Genomic DNA, 22446 nt, shown 5'->3' with positions numbered 1-22446 from the left:
TGACAGGCTTTCCTTGTTGATTGGCTTGGTCTGCTAGTTCCCGGAAATCACTTCCTCTTAGTCTTAAATAGCAGAACCTACTCTTTCTTCAAAGAATGTAGCATACCTAAGAAATGATTTCTCTAACGAGTCAAATCCGTTGTGAAATAAGGAAATGCGCGGATCGCTTCTTCTACCCTTCTCTTATTCGCATTTCCTGCTTACTATTGAAAGAAAAGCTGTTACTGCTGCATATCCCCTTTTTCCTCTAATTCGAGCGAGTAAAGGCGCAGCTTCCTCATCTTTGCTTTATAGTTTGATATAATATAGAATTGGATTTTGCTTTCCTTTAAGGAGCTCTAGCTATCTTGCTGATCCACCAGTTCATACTATTAATGAAAGCTCTTTCACCCTGCCCGCGGGTAATCCCTTACTGAGCCTACTCAAGCAATCTCCCATTAGCCGCTCTTTACTTTATAGTCAAGCGATTGTAAACTCCTTATTTAGGCTAGCGACTTTGCTGATTAACAAGATTATCGCATTGGAGCTGTGACAGTTATGTAAACTACTTCTCTAGCAAGTAATGAATCTGAGGTCAAAGCCAATGAGTACGCCGGATGTTGCATTTTCGCAGTGAGGGAAGGTTGGCTTGACAGGCTTCGTTCTGGATGTTGTAATCTCTTCTCATGGTCTTTGTTCGCTTTATTATCCCGTTGTGAGAATGGCTAGGACTGTGGATCCACACGCCCCCCCTCTAGTCAGTACTTTCCGAGTAGCGCAAGGCTTCTTCGTTGGCAAATAAACGAATTAATGAACTAATTTCCTAATATGACGTGAACTTGAACTAGCATTGATCAAGTCCATGAGCTCATAAGAAGGAGTTCTTCACGTGATAAAGTCCACGTCTTAGCTTAATTCAATAAAAAAGAAAGTATCCAATCGACTTTAGGAGCGCCATATGTTTCTATCTGAAACGGTAAAGCGAGGCTCGCTATAAGGGTCATAGCTAGTTCAGGATTGGTAGGAAAGTAATACAAATGATTGTAATATGACAACCCCCAGGGGAGCTAGCCTTTGTGTTAAGATTAAAAAGAAGAGCCCTCTTTTCATACGACTCGGTGATTCCATTGCTCTATCCGGCCGCAAGATTCGATCGCGTACAGCACGAGCACGAGATGGGTTGGGGACTTAGAAATGAGCTATGCTCCAAGAATTGACCCCTGAACTACCTTTGCCCGCCTTTTCTTGTAGAATCCATTCCCCCTCTTTTATATATTTAGAATGCTTTTAGGGCTAGTGGAATGAGGCTGGAACCCATCAATATCGCTAAACCGGGAGAGTTGCTTGTGTTGGGTTCAAAGTTTCGCTCTACCAAGGCAAGATATAATATGCATCCAGCTTTAGCTGAATATCGTGAGTGTTCCGCAAAGTCTGCTAGCCATTGGCCTTACGTTCAGGATACTCCTTTCTGTCTTTGCGATGTTTGGTTATAAGAGAATGTTGCTCTTCAGAAAACGCGTATAGTGGCCTTTGTCGATGGGACAAACGCTCCAGTGTATGCGTTACAAGGCAACTAGCATTTTGTCATGGAAGTTCGTGAAAGAATGTTTCGTTGGAAAAACCAACGCCGACGTCAAGATCAGTCTCCTTTCAAAAGTGAGCGAGCAGAGCTGAAAAAGATGGAGTTACCTGGAGATGAGATTTCTTTCTACGGATATGAAGGATAGAAATATGCTATTTGCTGCTATTACAACGAATCAACCAATTCGTAGTAAGTGTTCCCGTCTTCCCGATCTACATGATTTTTTCCCAACCAACATCTCTCAGAACTTTGCTATAACACCAAACTTGGATATAACGCCAACGCCTGAGCGAATTGCCGGCGTCACAATAGTTTTACAAATAGAAGAGTATTTGGGCCAAAATGAGTCCGAACAGGGAGCAGTCAATTTAGCTAGAACAGTATTGGGAGCCCGCCACCGAAATGGCGAAACTTGGCAGGGCATATTAGAGGATATTCGGGCGGGTGGTGGTATGGATAATTTTATCCAGAATCTGCCTGGTGCCTACCCGGAAACCCCATTGGATCAATTTGCCATTATCCCAATAATTGATCTTCATGTGGGCAACTTTTATTTATCATTTACAAATGAAGTCTTGTATATGCTGCTCACTGTCGTTTTGGTCGTTTTTCTTTTTTTTTGTTGTTACGAAAAAGGGAGGTGGAAAGTCAGTGCCAAATGCATGGCAATCCTTGGTCGAGCTTATTTATGATTTCGTGCTGAACCTGGTAAACGAACAAATAGGTGGTCTTTCCGGAAATGTGAAACAAAAGTTTTTCCCTCGCATCTCGGTCACTTTTACTTTTTCGTTATTTCGTAATCCCCAGGGTATGATACCCTTTAGCTTCACAGTGACAAGTCATTTTCTCATTACTTTGGCTCTTTCATTTTCCATTTTTATAGGCATTACGATCGTTGGATTTCAAAGACATGGGCTTCATTTTTTTAGCTTCTTATTACCTGCGGGAGTCCCACTGCCGTTAGCACCTTTCTTAGTACTCCTTGAGCTAATCTCTTATTGTTTTCGTGCATTAAGCTTAGGAATACGTTTATTTGCTAATATGATGGCCGGTCATAGTTTAGTAAAGATTTTAAGTGGGTTTGCTTAGACTATGCTATTTCTGAATAATATTTTCTATTTCATAGGAGATCTTGGTCCCTTATTTATAGTTCTAGCATTAACCGGTCTGGAATTAGGTGTAGCTATATCACAAGCTCATGTTTCTACGATCTCAATTTGTATTTACTTGAATGATGCTACAAATCTCCATCAAAATGAGTCATTTCATAATTGAATAAAAACGAGGAGCCGAAGATTCTAGGGGGCTACAGCTGCGCTTTTGCAGCACTGAACATGGTTCCGGGTACTCAAGATATTGTGTTTGGAGAGGTGTAGATAGATAGGACGTAGTCTTGCTCGATCAGGACCCACAAGCAAGGGCTTGCGCTTCCCGCGCGAAAGAAAGCAAAATATACGGATTGAGATAATAACGGACTTGAAGCTTCTCAATTGATCCAAAGATACTATACTGGTTTATTTGGTTATCTGAACTTGGTTGACAGTACCCGGATTCTCCTTTTCTGATTGACTTGCGACATTGGAAAGTCAAGATGGTACCCGGCCTATCGACATTGGCGACATTGGGAAGTCAAGATATTGGGTTTGTTTTACAAAGAAAGGTGAAAGCCGAAAGCCTTACGCATTGCTTTAAGAAAGTGAAGAGATGGGCGCCCTATTCTCTGTGGTCTGTGACGTTCTGTCAGCTATTGCCCGTGCTCAGTTCCAGATTCCTTCCATCAGTAGTCGGTATCTTCCATTTCAAATGCTAGTGAACATCACTTCTTCTAATATGCAATTCCCGAATGGGAACAGACTTGAAACCCTTCTTTTCCTAGCATTTCAGCCCAGGCGGCTTCCCTCTATATTAATAAGTTCTTTCGAGCAATCACTGATGTAGGTAGGGCTGGTGCGAGAAGAGATTGTCTTATGCCAGAAAAGAGGTGCTCCATGTCGAAGGCAGAAAAGACGTGCTTATCAAATCGGTGGTCCAAGCTCTACCAACCCGGGACTCTAACAACACTGGTCTATAGGGCTTAAGCTAGGGAAGGGGTATAGAATGGTACTTTCCATTTCTCAGGAATCCATAGAGAGAAGATCCTCCAGCTGCGGGTACAAGGCAGTTACACTTATTTCAGCAAAAACTATTAGGAATGATGTTGATGGCAGATGCTTGCACTATTCACTTAAGGCTGGGTTGGCTTCTCAGTTAAGAAGAAGCAAACAGTTCGGCCTGATTGAAAACTAGCGTTTCTTGTCCTTGCATCTTGCGAAAAAACGGAGTAAAAAAGAACAAGAGCATGAGTTGGGTCTGTGATTCCTGTTCGAGAAGCGGTTCCAACATCTGCCTTCAGGGTCTTGGTTAGCCGGAACTAGAAATGCCGGGACTATGGGGAAGGGTCCCTCGGGCGAGATGGCTAAGCGTGTACGACGAATTCTGTCTATCTGAAGATCTGAGAAAGGCGCTGATTACAGCTCTGTCCTTGGATGGACCATAGGCCTGATGCTAGGAGAGTGTAGTTCGAGCATTCTATTGTGTGCTCGATCCGTGATACGCAAAGCAATCTCCTGTTTACTATTGATCTACTTCCCTCTAGCATCACTCATCCTTACGGCACTAGTCCATCCATCCCTCGACCGAAGAGAGTCTTCCTCCTCACGGAACTAGGGTTTGGTTTCATAGACAAGACTTTCGAGCGCGACGTTGCGCAAATCCTCTTGCTTGGTATCTTTTCTAGTGTACATCACATTCATTTTCCTTTCCATTCATTTTCCTTTCATGTAGATATGATAATCTTCGTGGCATCAACCTCATATAGGAGCTGCCAGTAGTACTTTCGCGGGATTTTAAAGCAGGCAAACTTATGATGCGAGTCTAGTTAGAATAGAACCAGTGCACTCTGAAATCCGAACCAACCAATACGCTTCGCTTTCCTCTGCTCGTATAGACTCCGTTCGTGTTAGGACATCCATAGCCAATAGTAATAGTAGCTAGTAGCTTCGCCCCCCTTGCCCCCGGAAAGGTTCTCATTCCTCACTGGATCTAGTTGACTTGCTGCTACAGCAATCAATCTATCTATATGTTCCGGACGGAAGAGAGAGTTTCCTACATTCCCATTCCCATGAACTGAACATCGGGTACCAACGATCTGGAATCCCGTGCTGAAACCTACAGATATGCACCTGTGCGGACCAACCTGGCAATCCTCCTGTCTATTCTTTCTATCTGGACTAGCGCTTCCCACTGGAGCTTACTACTTGACTAGAGCACTTGAACTTGTTAGTTTCATTAGTCAGTTTCCTAGCATAGCAAAGTGAGTTTCCCATCAACGGATTATCATCCTGTTGTTTCCATGAACATCAGGTACATATATGAACCTGTCAACGGAGCGGAACATATGATATGAACCAAGTAGATTCGTCTTTTTGCTCGTAACGTTAGTAGTTACTCGCTCATTAGTAGTGAACTATGATCATTTGTGAGGAGTATGTTTTCAACTCTATGTATGTCAATTCGAGAGTAGAGCGATCTATGTCAACCAAGAGCAGAACTCTCTCTATTTCCGCCACAGGCTTTCTTTCAATCAAGAAGAAGATTATTTCAGATTTTATCACTATCCGGACTGCTATCTACTATCTACCTATCTAGCTACCCGGGCTCGTTGTGAGGCGGGACCCAACCCTCCTCTTCACTCCACTGCTTCAACAGAAATGGATCCATCATCTGCTACCCATGAGTAATAACGTTACGAATCTACCACTGATCCCGAGGGCAAGTATGAAAAAGAGAGTCAAGCAAGGTTGGATTCGTATGTTCCATTTGAGTAAGCCTCTGATGCCCTGCGCACATAGCTTCTTGCATGCCCGATGGCAGGACAGATCTCCCAACCTGGAGTATATTCCCGGCCCCGTAGCTTAGCTTAAGATCTTCGTATTTCAAGTCCACCGGCATGGGACCTGACCTTGGGAATAAGCCCCGCCCTGTCCTCTAAGATATGAGATCCACCCACACCCAAACCTGGAAAAGCGGCAGGCTCTAGTCGAACTCCATACCAGAAGAGAAGAGAACCCTTTCCGTTGGAAGAAAGAGAAAAGGGGCCGGGCTATGCACTTCAAGAGAACCAACCCAAGAAGCACTCAATAAACTATTATATATAGTCCTGGCCAAGAGAAGGCCACCAGATCAAGCTAGCAGGAATGGGTACTACAGCACCAAGAAAGATCGATGGAAAGGGATATGAAACTATTTTAGATGCACGCTCTAGCTCTAAAGCAAGCTTATACACACTCATAAAGGTGCCGTCTAGTGCCGTGAAGATAAACCGATTCTCTGACCATCCCTCGAGATAGCCTTTGATTCTCTTTAAGGATCCGGGAGCCATATAAGGATGAGTTAGCCGTAGGATATGATTCCTTCTTGGGAAGGGAATAAGGGGATCGAGAATGATGCTGCAAACAAGATAAGGGATTCACCAAGGCAGTATTACTATGGAAATGGTATAGAGCTAGCCCAGAAAAGAGAATCCATGGCATGGCTATTCACTCAATCAAAAGAGAAGGTCATAATCTGGAAACTATTCCAACACAGAAGGGTTCTACGCTAGGAATCACTAAACTAGACGAGCACTTCTCAAGTGCCAGCTAGGAAACTGTCTGTACTGTAAACCAACCTTGTCCCCACCCGTAGAGAACTTTTAGTAGATGGAAGCGAGCTCCCTAGTCCTATTCGACCCACTTGGAATTCCCTTATGTGAATCATTCATGTAGCATTGATATACGAGAATTCGAGATTGCTCCACCGGGCCTGACTAGTAAATACAGTATACGGGGAAGAGAGTCTTCTGAACCTGAAACCTATGAAGCAAGGAAATCACTCTACTCTGCAAGCTATTCCACTGGAAAGGACATGTTTCTAAAGGAATGGGATTAGTACTACTTAATTAAGGAAGGGATGAGTGCTGTCTTCCAGGCGGGGGTTCTAGCAACTAAAGCAGTGGAAATGTTCTCGTTCTCTCATGCTTCAAAGCAAAGAGTTGTGCCTGGCATTCCCATTTGTCTCTCTCTGTCGAAAGCTAGGTCAAAGGTGCCTGTGCTCGAAATGCAACATCACTCACTTGGTCTAGTGGGTCGGGGTTCATCAAGCTTTTCATCTCCTGAAGCCACAAGTCTAGTATAGAATCTGCTCTTTAAGGTCGAGAATCTGCTCTAGAAGGTCGATTAGGCCTTGTCATCATGTCATCACACTCCACTGGTATCAAAGTTCTCGGCCCTTTTCTTATATTACTTTAATTATATTATAGAAGTGTGCCCGGTCTTGTCTCAGCATTCGAGGTTGGATGTGTTTCCTCAGTCATCGTTCGAGGAAAGCAGAGGCCCTCGCGGAAAGATCAAATAAAATGAAAAGCACAGCCGCCTCTACCTAGAGCAAAGAAGCTTTGCTAGTCTTATCACCGGATTCACCATAATCAGCTTTAAGGTCCTGACTCTCAAATCGGATATCTCTTTCGTTCACAAGAATTGCTTATTATGTATGATTTGTGATTTGAAATTCTTTCTATTTACTATTTTGATGGAATTCATGAACGAGTAGATCAAAGAAAAGAAAGCAAAGCATTCACTCCTAAACTAAAGAACTAATCTACTGAGCTAGCCTCCCGTTATGCGCCAATGCTTGAACAGGACCGTTGACCTTTACCAAGCCAGTTTCCTATAGTTGACCGATACAGTTCGCAAGGCGGATGTGACCGATGGATTTGAAGAAGGAACTCATTTTTTTACTGATTCAGACCGTTTACCAGAAGAGCGGTATGGTTCAGAAGAGGTACTCATAATACAGATATCGTTTAACGAATTGCCCAATCGATTACCAATTCATTAAGCCTACCTATACCTCCTAAGGTTCCAGCCTACCTGTCAACCTGCTCTGACATACCCTTCTAGCTCACTTGAAAGGAGAGTTGTTGCTACTGTATGAAAGTCTCGATTAAAGAAAGGGATAAAAAGACATACATTCACTCGGTTTTAGCGTAGTTTTTATGTTTCCTTCCATTCATAAGAAGAAAGAGGTTATCTTTTAGCTCCGGGTCCGACTTATAAATAGGGTACTTGACCTTAGGATCGAATCAGGCTCTCCTTGGGATAAGCCAGAGAATGGATCAGCCGGGCGAAGTAAGTGATAGGATCTCCAGGATTCTAAATTCCATGCCCGGGGAAGTCTAAGAGGATAAAGGAGGATGTTCCCTGCAGGGCATTTCGCGGGGTTAGGATGTGCATGTTTACCAAATGAGCGGAAGACTTGACGCGAGCCAATACGTCGTCGGCGTTTTTGCGAAAAAGCCCCTCTGTTTCTTTGAAATAAACCCGCAATCCCTGTTTTAGTAAGCCTGTATATAACGTTACATTTTACAGAAAACCCCATGTATTCATTAGATTTGCATCCGCTGCCCTCATAGTCTTATCCATTTCTCTGGCGATGGCGATGGCGACGGCGACGGGTTGAGGGCTGCGGGGATGGCGCGACGAGGAGGGGCAGGTGCCGCGGAGACGGCGCGGCGAGGTGGGGCAATGGCGGTTGTGCGGCGAGGCGGGGCAGGTGCGGTGGAGACGGCGCGCGGCGAGGCGAGGCAGTGGCGTCGTGTGGGAGGATGGAGGACGCCGGAGCAGAGGACGACAGCTCCGGCCGTCGCTGCTGTCCGCGCACGCCCGCGTGCTCGCCTCCGTCCGCGCCCGCGTCGGAGCACTGCTGTCTGCGCGCGCCCGCGTACTCGCCTCCGTCCGCGCCCTTCAGCTCGCCTCCGCCCGCGTCCTGCCGCGTCCCAACCGCGCCGGGAGACCGCCTCTGCCTGCCGCGCTTGCCTTTGCTCACGCCCTGCAGCTGGCCTCCGCCCTCGTCCTGCCGCGGTGAGCGCGAGCCTGCACCTATGGTTGCGAGCAGGCAAAGCTGTGAGCTGGACGCTTCTGAATCTCTGACGGACTTTTGCTCCCTTGTTTGATTTGAATCTCTGACGGAAATCCTGCTCCTGTGTCCTTCTCAAACTCCTGCTCCCGTGTCCTTCTCAAACAAAGAAACCGTCCCGACCCGGATTGGAGTTCGCTGCTATAAGTTGAATTGTTCTTGGCTGGAATCGTGAACCAGGCCAGCGCCACCAGCGAGCAGTGCACTGTCTCTTGGGGTATGATACAGATCTTCTTGCCTTGCTTCTCCTGTTTCCTGCCGTATAATGTTGCAATTCACCTGCTACCATGTGATCTTGCAATTGCCGTTTATGTAAGATGATTTTTGGTTGTTGCTCTGTTACAGTGTAGTAATATATAATTTGGTCGGTTCGTGTTGCTGTGTTGCTACCTCCGATCCCTAATTTGAGCAAAACTGCGACGCTTATTTGGGGTTGAGCTGATGGATTTGTGAACTTGCTATCGTGCACTGTTTTATGACAACAATTAGATTGTGCATTGGATGATTTTTTGCTTGATAACGATTTGCCAGTCGTAACACCATGATCACCATCATGTCGCCTTTGACGTCGGAGGAACATGCACCGAGTTCGCCTTTGAGTACGCCGGAGGAACCGGCATCGTGTTTGCCGGAATTCTTGGCCCAGAGAAGCACTGTGAGTCCAACGGTGGCTACAACAGAGGTATGTGATGCCTCGACCTCCCTCAAAAACAGCCCTGCTGTTGCCCCTTCCCTCAAGCCTTTGTGTGTTCAGAGATTTATTTAGAGATGGTAACTGAGTAGTAGGTTGTTATCTATATTGTTTGATTTTTTTGCATGCACTGTGGCTGGACATGATGTTGGCAAATACACTAGAGATTATGCTGTAATCTAGCATATTTCTTCTAGGCTAATTACTTTCTTCTAGATGAGCTAATTCAGAGGTTACTATCAAACAGATGTGTTCTCAGGTTTACTATTAATTGGGGAGCTGCTTTTGCCACAGTAGTTCAGAGTTTTCAGATTTGAATTAGCATGCATCAGGGTAATTCCTAATTAACAAACATTTGCTAATTAATTGGGGAGTTGATGGTTAGGATTGAGGAGTCACTTCTTTCCCTACTAATAAAGCACGGAGTGCTTCTGCCCGTACGTCGTCGGCGTTTTTGCGAAAAAGCCCCTCTGTTTCTTTGAAATAAACCCGCAATTCCTGTTTTAGTAAGCCTGTATATAACGTTACATTTTACAGAAAACCCCATGTATTCATTAGATTTGCATCCGCTGTCCTCATAGTCTTATCCATTTCTCTGGCGATGGCGATGGCGACGGCGACGGGTTGAGGGCTGCGGGGACGGCGCGACGAGGAGGGGCAGGTGCTGCGGAGACGGCGCGGCGAGGTGGGGCAATGGCGGTTGTGCGGCGAGGCGGGGCAGGTGCGGCGGAGACGGCGCGCGGCGAGGCGAGGCAGTGGCGTCGTGTGGGAGGATGGAGGACGCCGGAGCAGAGGACGACAGCTCCGGCCGTCGCTGCTGTCCGCGCACGCCCGCGTGCTCGCCTCCGTCCGCGCCCGCGTCGGAGCACTGCTGTCTGCGCGCGCCCGCGTACTCGCCTCCGTCCGCGCCCTTCAGCTCGCCTCCGCCCGCGTCCTGCCGCGTCCCAACCGCGCCGGGAGACCGCCTCTGCCTGCCGCGCTTGCCTTTGCTCACGCCCTGCAGCTGGCCTCCGCCCTCGTCCTGCCGCGGTGAGCGCGAGCCTGCACCTATGGTTGCGAGCAGGCAAAGCTGTGAGCTGTACGCTTCTGAATCTCTGACGGACTTTTGCTCCCTTGTTTGATTTGAATCTCTAACGGAAATCCTGCTCCTGTGTCCTTCTCAAACTCCTGCTCCCGTGTCCTTCTCAAACAAAGAAACCGTCCCGACCCGGATTGGAGTTCGCTGCTATAAGTTGAATTGTTCTTGGCTGGAATCGTGAACCAGGCCAGCGCCACCAGCGAGCAGTGCACCGTCTCTTGGGGTATGATACAGATCTTCTTACCTTGCTTCTCCTGTTTCCTGCCGTATAATGTTGCAATTCACCTGCTACCATGTGATCTTGCAATTGCCGTTTATGTAAGATGATTTTTGGTTGTTGCTCTGTTACAGTGTAGTAATATATAATTTGGTCGGTTCGTGTTGCTGTGTTGCTACCTCCGATCCCTAATTTGAGCAAAACTGCGACGCTTATTTGGGGTTGAGCTGATGGATTTGTGAACTTGCTATCGTGCACTGTTTTATGACAACAATTAGATTGTGCATTGGATGATTTTTTGCTTGATAACGATTTGCCAGTCGTAACACCATGATCACCATCATGTCGCCTTTGACGTCGGAGGAACATGCACCGAGTTCGCCTTTGAGTACGCCGGAGGAACCGGCATCGTGTTTGCCGGAATTCTTGGCCCAGAGAAGCACTGTGAGTCCAACGGTGGCTACAACAGAGGTATGTGATGCCTCGACCTCCCTCAAAAACAGCCCTGCTGTTGCCCCTTCCCTCAAGCCTTTGTGTGTTCAGAGATTTATTTAGAGATGGTAACTGAGTAGTAGGTTGTTATCTATATTGTTTGATTTTTTTGCATGCACTGTGGCTGGACATGATGTTGGCAAATACACTAGAGATTATGCTGTAATCTAGCATATTTCTTCTAGGCTAATTACTTTCTTCTAGATGAGTTAATTCAGAGGTTACTATCAAACAGATGTGTTCTCAGGTTTACTATTAATTGGGGAGCTGCTTTTGCCACAGTAGTTCAGAGTTTTCAGATTTGAATTAGCATGCATCAGGGTAATTCCTAATTAACAAACATTTGCTAATTAATTGGGGAGTTGATGGTTAGGATTGAGGAGTCACTGGTAATTAGCCTGATTTTAACTAACAGTTTGCTAAACAGGCAAATGCCTCTGGGATTGTTGCTGGCATAGTAAGATACATCAATAGAATTAAGTGTCTGGAGTCACTTCATATTCAGAATTGCCCTGCCATGCATGCAATAAATAAAAAAGTGATTTGGCCTGGTTTTCATGTCTCTTCTGTGTATGCGCGTGCAGGTGGCAAAGGCGTCCAATCCAACTCAGGTGGAGGCCAGGGAGGTTCGGCTCTCGGACCTTGCACCAATGATGCTGGATGATACCGACGTGCAGACTGTAAGTTTCATATATTCAGACTGGGACCTTTCTTCCTCTTATTTTTTCCTGGCCACTTGATTACCGCATACTATCGTTTGTCTTCCCATCTGATTTCTCATATGAAGCTACTAATTTTGAAAATTCCTTTTATTTTACAATACTATTGCTTATGTTTTCCTATGGAAAGTAAACTAGAGTGAATTAACGATTTGTTTTTCTTTAGATGTTGTCGGTCGGGTGTCCTCTACTACTGAAGTTCTACCACCATCTGGTGGTGCTTGAGAGCAGAGACAACATACTTTCATCAGCAGCGGCCAAACCCCGTACACCCCTGTACCCCTCGATATCCAGTGCATCACGTCTGCCCAACATGAACACCTCCTCAATATGTACATCTCTGAATTTTGCCATTGTTAGACAAAGTAGAGCATTGTTTTGCTGTAGCTATTATTTGAGTTTAGAAGATATACTCCTCTCTTTTTGACGTCAATTCTTCAGTTGACACTTGTGCAGAAGCCCAATGGGATGAAATTACGGACTACAGAGAGGTGTAATTATTAATTAATTTCTTGCTTTAAAAGATATGCAACTAGCAGAGTTTCTTATTATTATCAATTGGATTATGACCGAAGTGAAGAACTTATGTGGACAGTCTCGCAGATTTCGGTGGCAAGATTTTTGTACAATTACAGTGGCAGATTTCAGAAATTTGTAGAGCACATGATTTACAAGAACAAGATATTCTGTCAAGGTGTGTACTTTTTACCCGTTGCACTAATCTTTTGCTTTGAGCGATAGCTAAAAGAAAGTACTTCCTTTGGAATAATCTTTCATGCACTCACAAGTATAATATCTCCATTTCCTTATTTTTTGTTCTTCCATCAGTAGTATTTCTTTTAGCTACTATTTGCCCTTGGATAAATCACTCATGCTATTTCAATGAGGTTCATTCTAGCCGTATGCTCACGAGAACAGAAACATTTTATCTGTTAGCTAAATGAACGTACATTCTTTGAATTTGCCACTTTTTCCTGCACTCGCAGATATAATCTCTCCATTTCCTGGATTTTTTATTCTTCCATTAGTAGTATTTCTTTTAGCTACTTTATGCCATAGCATAAATTGCTCATGCTATTTTAGTAAGAACCACTCCTGCTCTATGCTCACTAGAACAGAAAACAAATATTATATGCTTATTTTAGCGTCGAATTTCGCTCACGGTCTTCATGGTCACAGATAAAACAGTAATAAACTGCCCTTCTCTGTTAAACTTATGGAGTACAAAGTTGTCATGCATGATCAGCAAAAGATTTGTGCTTCTTTGGCCCATATATATCACAGTAGAGTATATGATTTTCGCAGTTCTTAATTTAAAATTTTCCTTTTCTAGCACAGCCATGCATATCAACAATCAGTCAAGCAAAGAAATATTCATGGGAGATATACAGGGATCCAGAAGAATGTGCACCGTATGGCACTACCCTTTTGTCATCGAGCCACTATCACATTTTGGTCAGCAATCGGTTCAAGCAATTCTCAGCGCAATTAGTTAGAAGTTGGAATTTACATCTAAACGAACAATACATCAAGCAACAGAAGAAAGAGTGGTCATCTCTTTTTCTTTGCACCAAGATGCCATACAAGCATTCAGACTTTGGAATCGCACAAGCAGTTTGTATATAAATGATGTGCCATATCGTTTTAACATGGACACTTCAAAAGAATATCTGCCAAGAGTGGTCGTTGATCACTATGATTATAGTAGTCCTAAAGAGTTTGCCTCTGCGTTTCTGTTCACATGTAGTTGATGTTTTAGCCTTTTAGAAGTATATGGCGTTGCTTAAATTATGTTTCTTTTGGCAACAACATATGAAATGGAGAAATTTTTAGGTTTAGGATAAAATTGTTCTAGATTTTGAGAAGATTGTTACAGATCCATGAGAAAAATGTCCCAAGTTTAGGAGATTAACTATCCATATTTTCGGATCTTGGTTAATAAGCTGGTCACAATAGTTTTTTTATTTTCTAAGCAAGCTGGTCACAATAGTTGATGTGGGTCATAAATCAAACAATTACTCATGTAGCTATGCTTATTAAGGGGTCTGATTTATTTTCTCCCGGTGCAACGCACGGGCATTTTTGCTAGTCTATATCTATACCTACTATTAAAAAGAATAGGTATTCTTGGTTTGGTTCCACTTTGTTTCGTCCCGTTCTAAGTATTTTCATGTACAATATTTTTTTTGTAAGGTCCGTTTTCCGTTTGACGAATATACATGTGCAAACGGAAAGAAACCGTGACGTGATGTACGTGCAAAGGAAACTAAGCGTACGTGTTAAGGAAACTAAGCAGCCAGCCCGTATTTCTATTTTTTTTTCTTATCGAAACAATGACCTCTCGTTTCAGACTTACCTGCCTTTCTGAACAGTACAAAAGGCTGCTTGCATGCCTTTTTTTAACCAAATTGCTGGGCCTATTTGAGCATCTAACAATTGTTGCTAAGCTTTTCTGGGCCGCGAGCCACATGAGAAAAACTTAATCTCCAGTCCAATAGGCTGCAAAACATCAATATTTCATGTGAAATACTCCTACCTTGCTCCTTTTAAGACGATTCCCACCCGTTTATATAGGTTAGGAAGTTGGCTGTAATATCAACAAGACACCTAGAAAAAGGGAAGATGACAACGGACGAGAGGGCGACTAAAGTCATGACAAAAGAAACGATGGATTTAGGACGTGGTGCACCCTGCAAAGAGGGACGTGTGGGCTCAAAGAATGAACTTACTAGGAAGGATTGTGTGTGTGGGTCGGAACATTCAAGGAAGGAAATGTTGCATGACACTATGAGTATTTTTAAAGTTAAAGGAAGGAACAATTTTAAGGCTGCAAAGAGTAGCAAGGATTGTGTGTGCGATGTCGTGCGCCGATTATTAACTGGAGGCCTAAATTGTTCGGAGAATGTATTTTTTCTCTAAACCTTGGCAACTCCTTGTCATTGTTTGGATGTCGTCTTGCTGGTACGCATTTTGGCCTACCAAAGCACGGGTTGTCGTGCTAGCACATGCACGCCAATTTATTTCCCCGTTGCAACGCACGAGCATATGTCCTAGTAATACTACCCTATGCACAGGATCAAATGTGTTGCATAAATATTTCCCAGGGTTGAGAGTTCCCTAAGAAAACAAAAACATACTATAAATCATGTGGGGCATGCTCGGAAAATTTGGGTCAGGTAGACGAAACTCATGGCATACCTTTCTACTCTACTTTAGCACCTTCAAGAGCCTGAATGCACCAATAGCAGCAGTGACAAAGCTCCTTCTGGGTTGATTGTTGCTTGTAAATGGCGAGGTCCTTGGCATTGGACCAAGTTTATGATTTGGACTAGGATCTGAGCTTGCATAGGCTGGATACACCTTCAAAGGAAGCCGGGCTTGTAACACTGACCTCCAATGTGGAAAAAAACTTCTCCTTGTGTATGTGGGATCCAATCCTCGGCCTACTTTCTTTCTCACAGCCTGTCATATATTTCATTAGAGGTACATCATAAAACAAAACATCCATACTTCCAGCCAGCACCTCTCGCTTGAGATGTATTATGTTGATCAATACACAACATTGGTGTTTCATTAGATATGAATGATGTTACTGCAGTATAGTAATTCAAGTAGCATGCTTAAGCAACATAAAAAGCTGTTGAACCAGCACAATGCATGGCACAAACTCGCAGCTGAAACATGCTTTGTTATTGGTTTATTGCCTCTAACGATTATATTACACTGGATCTTATTCTATCAAAATCTTTCTCGCAGGCACCAAATAAATTTCAGATGCAACAGAGCATTCAAGAACAATAATAAAGTGTTGGAAGTAACAATAATGTGCAAAGCCCCCTTGGTGAAGTCCCAATGTTGACGTTACTTGGAACCTATAAAGTTCAGCTATCTCATTAAGCTAATTAAGCCTCCTTTTTATTGCATTTACCCCTTTTCTTTGGTAAAAAAACCTGATGGGAAACACATTAGGATGGGGGAGATGAACCATAGTTGGAAAAGGTGATATGCATTTGAAGGCAACTCAAAGCTAGAATTCAGTTTCTATACATGTGTGTGAACACACACTAGGTATTCTAGGCTAGAATTTAGATGTTTTGTACTCCCTCCGATCCATAATAATGGTCGTGGTTTTAATTCAAATTTGAACTAAAACCACGACAATTATTATGGATCAGAGGGAGTAGCTCATTTAATAAGCACTAGAAGCAGCTTGAACATGTCCAGTTCAGTAGCCAAAGTCCATTAGAACACAAATACTTATACTCTATAAATATGGCTGAATTCGGTACTGCAAAGCTTCCCAACTTTGCAACACCAAAACCATCACGTTGTGCTCTAGTTAGTAATCCATTTGTGCTGCCACAAGGTGTAGGCAAAGCTGCTTGGTACTGCTGCACCAAAATCAGTATTAAGGTATATGGGTTACCTTTGTTTGTTTGGTGTGTTGCCGTGCCATAAGGGAGAGACCGTCATTTTCAACAGTTGTGACCTGGACTCGAGATTAGGGCAAGATGAGTACAGTCAGAAGTCAAGAAAACGAGCCTTAAAACAAAGATTCTATTATGTATCTGAAAGCGTTCATGGGATTTGTCAATTTGGGAAAATTTTACTACTCCCTCCATTTCTAAATATAAGTCTTTGTAGAGATTTCACTATGGACCACATACGAAACAAAATGAGTGAATCTACACTCTAAAATGCATCTATATACATCTGTATGTGGTTCATAGTGAAATCTCTACAAAGACTTACATTTAGGAATGGAGGGAGTACTTTACATATTCTTAAAAATAGTTGATGTAACATAAAATAAAAAGAACAAGGAAAGGGCACATTTTCTTATAGCTTTCTTTCTTTTTGCTGCCACAATATCATTACCCGTTACCAACACCATTAGTCTATCCAAAACTAGATCAACCGCGGATTTGATTATCTTTACCTTTTTCTCTGCAGCATCCAGATTGGCCGATTCCATAACTGCCATGTTTGCATCTGTAAGCCCTATTATCCATTTTATTAAAAAGGAGAGAGATTAAGACTCGGTTTGTTTAATGCAAAAAGAATCACTTCAGCCCCATGGCCCCCACCTTTGCATGACTCTCCGTTTGACTTTCTGCAGTCATAAGGCTGGCTTCAAGAAATGGAAGACAAATAGAATAATCAGAAAAATAATCATTTATTCACATAGAAAATTATCGTGAGCAATACAAAGAGTAGTACAGGTTTATAGTGTCCATGGGATCTCCATTAGGGCAAAATCCATACTCCTTGAGGATACGTGAAACATGTTGAAAGACCTCCACATGGGGCACCTACATGACATACAAGCTGTTGTATAAGGCAATATATCACTAACATAGATCTACCATATATACAATGTAGCAATTACATAACCAATTGTAAGCAGCGAGATAATTAATATGAGTTGGAAGGCAATAGAACAGTGTGCAAAAAGAGTAATCGCATTCAATTCACTAGGTTTCATAAACTACATAATATACATATTCGGATTCATCTAGATTAATGTATCATGTCTATCTTGAAGCAAAATCTGTTAGCTCCCACAAGTTCTGTGTATTTAACTACACGTTATGATCTAGACGCTTCAAAGGTACGGGTAAAAAACTGCATCACACTTCTGTATATTTAACTACACGTCACAGTTATTCAAATTCCAACTAGTTCAAATCACTTTAATAGTTTTATTTTGGTTCCCCAAAGAGAAAGGTGTCAATTTCTTCAGGCTTTCTTCAGGCTGTATGATCCAAATGAAGTTCAGACAAACTTAAAGACCATACACCTAGTGTTTCTTGAACTACATTGAACTGTCCTCCTGGACCACAGACAAGTTACTGTAATGAGCTCCAACTCCCTGTTTCTTGGAGGACCTGGAGTTTGTAGGCTAAATAAAGTACATTAAGCATAAATTTCCAGTCTAACATGAATAAAGAAGGCTCATGTCAACGCCCTTAATATACCCCCAGCTCCAGCACCTAGAATATTTGGAGTTGGGAATCATGCCAAACAGCTGCAACCATAAAAATATGGAAGTTGTCATTTTTGCCAATTTATCTTCCATGCGTCCAGAAAATAAACAAAGAGAAATGACACAAGCACATGTTCTGTATTCATGCACCATGCAACAACATTAACCAAACGCCTGATGATGATACATGCAATTTTACGGCTAAAAACGATACAACGCAGTGACAAAACGAGAAAATAGACATAAGTGAAGCCAAGAACAAACAAAATTGGCATTTCACACTATACTCTAATATGGAGATCAAGAGTTTCTGTCACCAATTTTTTCACTATTTATGCATACATTAAATATTAATTGTAAGATTCGTATTTCCATGACAAAAATGCATATGGTAGTGGAAAAGGAACTAACATGCTCCTTTTAGTTGTAGTGTGTGAATTCAATGTAGAAACCATCAATAGTATCTATCATGAACTCGTATAGCAATCTCCTTCACAATGTAATAATATCAAGCAATGTCTTAGAAGATAAAGAACAAAAGGTGTTCTTATAGTTTGTTTGTCTGGTCAATGACGAAGATAAAATAAAAGAAGTAGCCAGATAGGGGATCTGATGTGGATAACTAATTACAGGCTGGTTGTTACTAATGCTTCTGACATAGAACAATTCATTAAAATAACTAAAACGACGGCTTTACTCCCATCAATTATTTGCTCTTGTTTCATTATCTCTGCCATCACCTTTCCCAAGTGTTCAGAAATAAGAGGTGTTTGTACAGTGGCGGAGCTAGAGAAGAAATGTTGGAGGGGCAGAAGGCAAATATAGCAATCTTGAGGGGGGCAAAGACTATACTTTTTCTAATTAAGCACATTGAGGTCAGTATTCACAAACTACGCATTCTCACACATATTATCAGGAAACTGCACTTTCTTTAGTATGAGCTGCAATGATAGGCCAACAGGTCAACCACTCTGAGGTCAGAGCCACATGTGTATGACATGTTGTTCATAGTTGTCCAGCTGGTAAAATATGCAGCTTTATGATAACATTAGCACAATAAGTACAAATCTGGGATAAGGGCTCGAAAAGGTAGTAATTCAGTGATAATTTTGAGATAGATAATTGCTGCAAGAAAAGTTCATTTGTTTAAGCAAGACAACTCTCAAAACATTGCAGCAAAAGGATAAAACAAAATTGGAGTAAAATCAAAGGCAAGGTTCAAAAATATATAAGAGTTCCATCCTCCATATTAGATCCAAGAAACCTTCCAGGAGCAACTCTTGCATTAACCGCTGTCGTTAATTACAGGGGCAAGATGTGGAGCGCCAGGAATTTCCATTGTGCCTTGGTCCTAGAATTTTGCGCCCCCCCAGCCCAGTAAACGCAGGCGGAGCAAGTATAACATTATTATTTTTATTTGTGGTGAGAACTATCTTCTTGGCAAGACAGAGCAAGTATTACCTCCGTCCGGGACGGAGGGAGTATAGCATTTTTATTTTCAGTTGAGGTGAGAATTATCTTCCTGCTAAGACTAGAGCATGTATTTTTTTAAACAACAGCACTAACAATAGTAAAAATACAAATATTAAGTAAAAGGCATCTGAGGCACTGCGGCCACAACATACCAAAAACGCTTACCTCAGAATGCGTTTGAATGTATGCAGAAAGATCTTCACCGGCATGGGAAATTACATCAACAAGCAGCCATGCGCAATCAGTAAGTGTCTTCCTTTCCTCCAGAAGCTCCGGTGCCGTTGCATGTGAACCTTTCTCCCATCTCAAGGCAAATGAACGCCTCATTATACATTTATTGATAATGTCAAACCCATTTTTCTTACTACTGCCATTTATCTTGGAAGAACTGCCCCCACGGATCTGCTCTTGAGCAGCCAGTAGTAGAACAGCAGACTGGATAATTTTTCCATCCTCAATGTAATTCCAGAGCTCTTGAAGTACATTATTTGTTTTTTCTGCAAGCAGTCTAGTTGTGTCCAAGAAGACCTTCTGTAAAACAACAACGAACAAAAAATAAAGTCCATTTAGCATTCATATGCAAGCAAGTAATGTTGAATAAACTTTCTGTGTATCGCCATGTTTCCTCCTATCAAAGTAAATATGGATTAGGGACAATCTCCAAGGCAAAGAAAATAACATTGATAACTAGCAACACTTTTTATATATTTTATTGATGACTTTTTATCCTTTACTATAAGAACATACGGAAGACATGAAGTAAGACAAAAAAGGATCAACAAACAAAAACTTTACACTCTCTGACAAGTTGAGATGAAAGGATGCCCGGCACTTAGTATCACTAATTTCATTATAACCTGTCACGGGTTTATGGTATGACCACATTTACTCTTTGTGTCATGCTGCAAAAGTAGTAATACATATAGGGAGGGAAATGAAACAGACCATCTCAGGTAGACACAGCAGATGAATAAGCTTGTAGATATAATCCAGATGACTCTGGTTGTGAGAAAGATTGTCCTCCAGATTGTCCTCCAGATACTTATGGAGACAAGTATTCTCAAATGTGACATGGAGCGGGAGTAGATTCTCAATGACATCAAAAATGACATCATTGCGAACTGTGCGCACATTGGGCGATGCACCATGGCGTAAAAGCAGCTTGATCATGTCCACAGAGAACCTTTCAGCAGCTTCGTGGAGCGCAAAGTGTCCAAATTTGTTTATGCAGTTGGGATTGGCGTGCATCCCATAGAGCTCAGGTGCCATGCCCTCCAATACAACTTTTGCACATCGCAGGGCATTGAAACTGACCATGAAGGTTAAGGTTTGTGCGGTGATGGTAAGATCCGATGACATGCCCCGGCCTCTACAGTTCTGGAAGAGTCGGAGGAAGCACCAGGCACTATCCTTTACAAGGATGGGCTCCAATTCGGCATATTTGTCCAAGAAGTTATCAGCCACCCACTAGATGAGTCCGTCACAATTGAAAAAGGTGAAAGGCGTCAGTTATCCCATTAAAAGCACAACAAAATAAACTGTCTTGTGGTCTATGGAGGGTGCATGTATGACAACAACAATGAGAACAACAACCCAAGCATAAAGATAAAACCAAACATGAGGCACCAACAAGGAGGGAGGAGAAAGTAAGGGGATCTAAAGCTAGCATGGTTCAGGCATGTGAATCCACGTGCTCCAATCCAAGGTAACAAACATATTGTTTTAGTAGACTTAAGTACCCTATAATACTACCGGGTTAAACAATAACTAATATAATGGAATGAGCCATCAATCAAATTATGTGAATGAAGGTAACACAAACTTGGGGAGCAGGGTCTGGGATGATTATGTCGTTTGCTATGGACTTGGCGATCTCAACATCCCTTTCTAGCATAAGCTGAAGAGAGAATGTCAAGAGTCAGCAGTGGGAAAGAAAATAAATAAGGGGAGAGAAACATCACACAGATGGATAGTTATCATACCTTCTTAACCTTTTTCAAATCAAAACCCTCAGTAACTTGAAAATAAGGGACATGGTAGTCCGGATAATCATTTCTTACTGTAATTGCTTTAACTTTACCATTAACGTTGTATTTGCTCAGGGCAAGTAAGTCCCTTTTCCACAGTGCATCAAATTTCAATTCCATCCTTTTGTTTTCCTGAAACAAGGAAGTTTAATCTCAAATTATGTTCCAAACAAGATTACTATGCAGGGGCCACTGAAATAAATCCAGGATGACCCTGAGATAAAATGAGTCCTCTCTAAAATGGGTCGCGGATCACTGAGACATAAAACATATGGTGCAAACAGAAAACGATGTATTTACTCTGTGAATCCTGAAATGTAACAATGCTAGGTGTGAAATGAAGGGCCGCAAAAGTCCTGTCGAAATTCGATGTTACAGTTGAACAAGTATAAACGATATTCACTGGTTAATGACTCCCATGAATAACTAAATTTCCCTGTTGATGCCACACAACGAGACATCTTCACATGCAAGGAACGACTACCAACTAAACAAAAACAGTAGTCGCATTTTAAGTACTGCCATATTTACTTTTCATATAAAAAACACGTCACGAATCAGTCCAATGTGCAAGGAATCAGTCCAACAGCTCGCAGAGTACATACACACAGATGGGCTAGGAAGCAACTGAGACTCTGGCGAAACAAGGTGCAAGAAAATTAAGCTTTCAGTCCGGTGTTCAGATTAGACACCCGTCGGAGAGAGTTTTATACTCAGATCGGAAACTAGATCAATCAAGAAGGACGCGACTAACAATTTCAGCAGTAATCTAGGGCAAGATTCGGCGCACACACAGAAACCATACATCAAACGAGAAGGACCGGAAGAGCGGTGCGCGTGCGGCGGGAAGAGCGGTACCTCGTTGGCGGCTCGCCGCGGATTTGGAAGGAGGCGACGGCGCGTACGTCGGCCACTCGCCTCGCGCCGGAACACTGTATCTGACGGCTGGGAAGGGGGGAGTTTTTTTTAGAGAGATAGAAGCCGACGTGCGATCAGAAAGGCCCATTGAAGCGGGCGCGGCTATGTGCCGCCAGCAGCGAGACTGAAAAGGGCCGGCCCAGTAACCACTTGCAGCGCCACGCTAATGTCAAGATGACATCGTACGTGTTCATTTTTTTAGCTTTCCCTTCAAACTACCACTTTCGTTTTTAAATTATGTTTATGTTCGAAATATTCTAATTAAAAATATGTATATTAATAAAACCCTTT

General features: G+C 42.7%; 2 protein-coding genes and 1 pseudogene across 7 annotated transcripts in view; 2 read left to right on the top strand and 1 right to left on the bottom strand.

The window, feature by feature from the left end:
• Positions 1–22183, bottom strand: part of LOC119354209 — a 53455-nt gene extending 31272 nt beyond the window's left edge. The window contains exons 1-11 of one of the 3 annotated variants that reach the window (XM_037620916.1): positions 22096–22183; positions 21193–21369; positions 21033–21107; positions 20156–20677; positions 19376–19741; positions 16972–17063; positions 16839–16882; positions 16691–16752; positions 16178–16240; positions 14950–15213; positions 13721–14250 (exon numbers count right to left, since the gene is read on the bottom strand). In XM_037620916.1, coding sequence (XP_037476813.1) covers positions 14959–15213; positions 16178–16240; positions 16691–16752; positions 16839–16882; positions 16972–17063; positions 19376–19741; positions 20156–20677; positions 21033–21107; positions 21193–21357 — 1644 coding nt within the window. In that variant the 5' untranslated portion in view covers positions 21358–21369; positions 22096–22183 and the 3' untranslated portion in view covers positions 13721–14250; positions 14950–14958. Of the gene's footprint in view, positions 1–13720; positions 14251–14799; positions 14869–14949; positions 15214–16177; positions 16241–16690; positions 16753–16838; positions 16883–16971; positions 17064–19375; positions 19742–20155; positions 20678–21032; positions 21108–21192; positions 21370–22095 lie in introns of those variants that run through there. The other 2 variants (XM_037620915.1, XM_037620914.1) reach the window with 2 other exon arrangements.
• On the top strand, positions 1509–3320 carry LOC119354210 (annotated as a pseudogene).
• On the top strand, positions 8051–13479 carry LOC119354211. Of its 4 annotated transcripts, none has more exons than XR_005170719.1 (10): positions 8051–8771; positions 9086–9236; positions 9827–10323; positions 10440–10546; positions 10861–11011; positions 11617–11712; positions 11918–12083; positions 12193–12242; positions 12347–12445; positions 13090–13479. XR_005170719.1 is itself a non-coding variant. In XM_037620917.1 (10 exons), the coding sequence occupies exons 5-10, from the start codon at positions 10871–10873 to the stop codon at positions 13375–13377; spliced, it is 837 nt and encodes a 278-aa protein (XP_037476814.1). In that variant the 5' UTR covers positions 8091–8771; positions 9086–9236; positions 9827–10323; positions 10440–10546; positions 10861–10870; the 3' UTR covers positions 13378–13479. The 4 variants fall into 4 exon arrangements, 2 of the variants coding, with proteins under 2 accessions (XP_037476814.1, XP_037476815.1); XM_037620917.1 differs by having other exon boundaries at positions 8091–8771; positions 12355–12445; positions 13085–13479; XM_037620918.1 differs by having other exon boundaries at positions 8109–8771; positions 12355–12445.
• Positions 22184–22446: the final 263 nt, after the last annotated feature.

Source organism: Triticum dicoccoides, chromosome 2A (genome assembly GCF_002162155.2).
Source record: "Triticum dicoccoides isolate Atlit2015 ecotype Zavitan chromosome 2A, WEW_v2.0, whole genome shotgun sequence".
NCBI classification, from domain to species: domain Eukaryota; kingdom Viridiplantae; phylum Streptophyta; class Magnoliopsida; order Poales; family Poaceae; genus Triticum; species Triticum dicoccoides.
The sequence above is the reverse complement of the archived record's forward strand: the minus strand, read 5'-3'. Positions and strand labels throughout refer to the sequence as shown.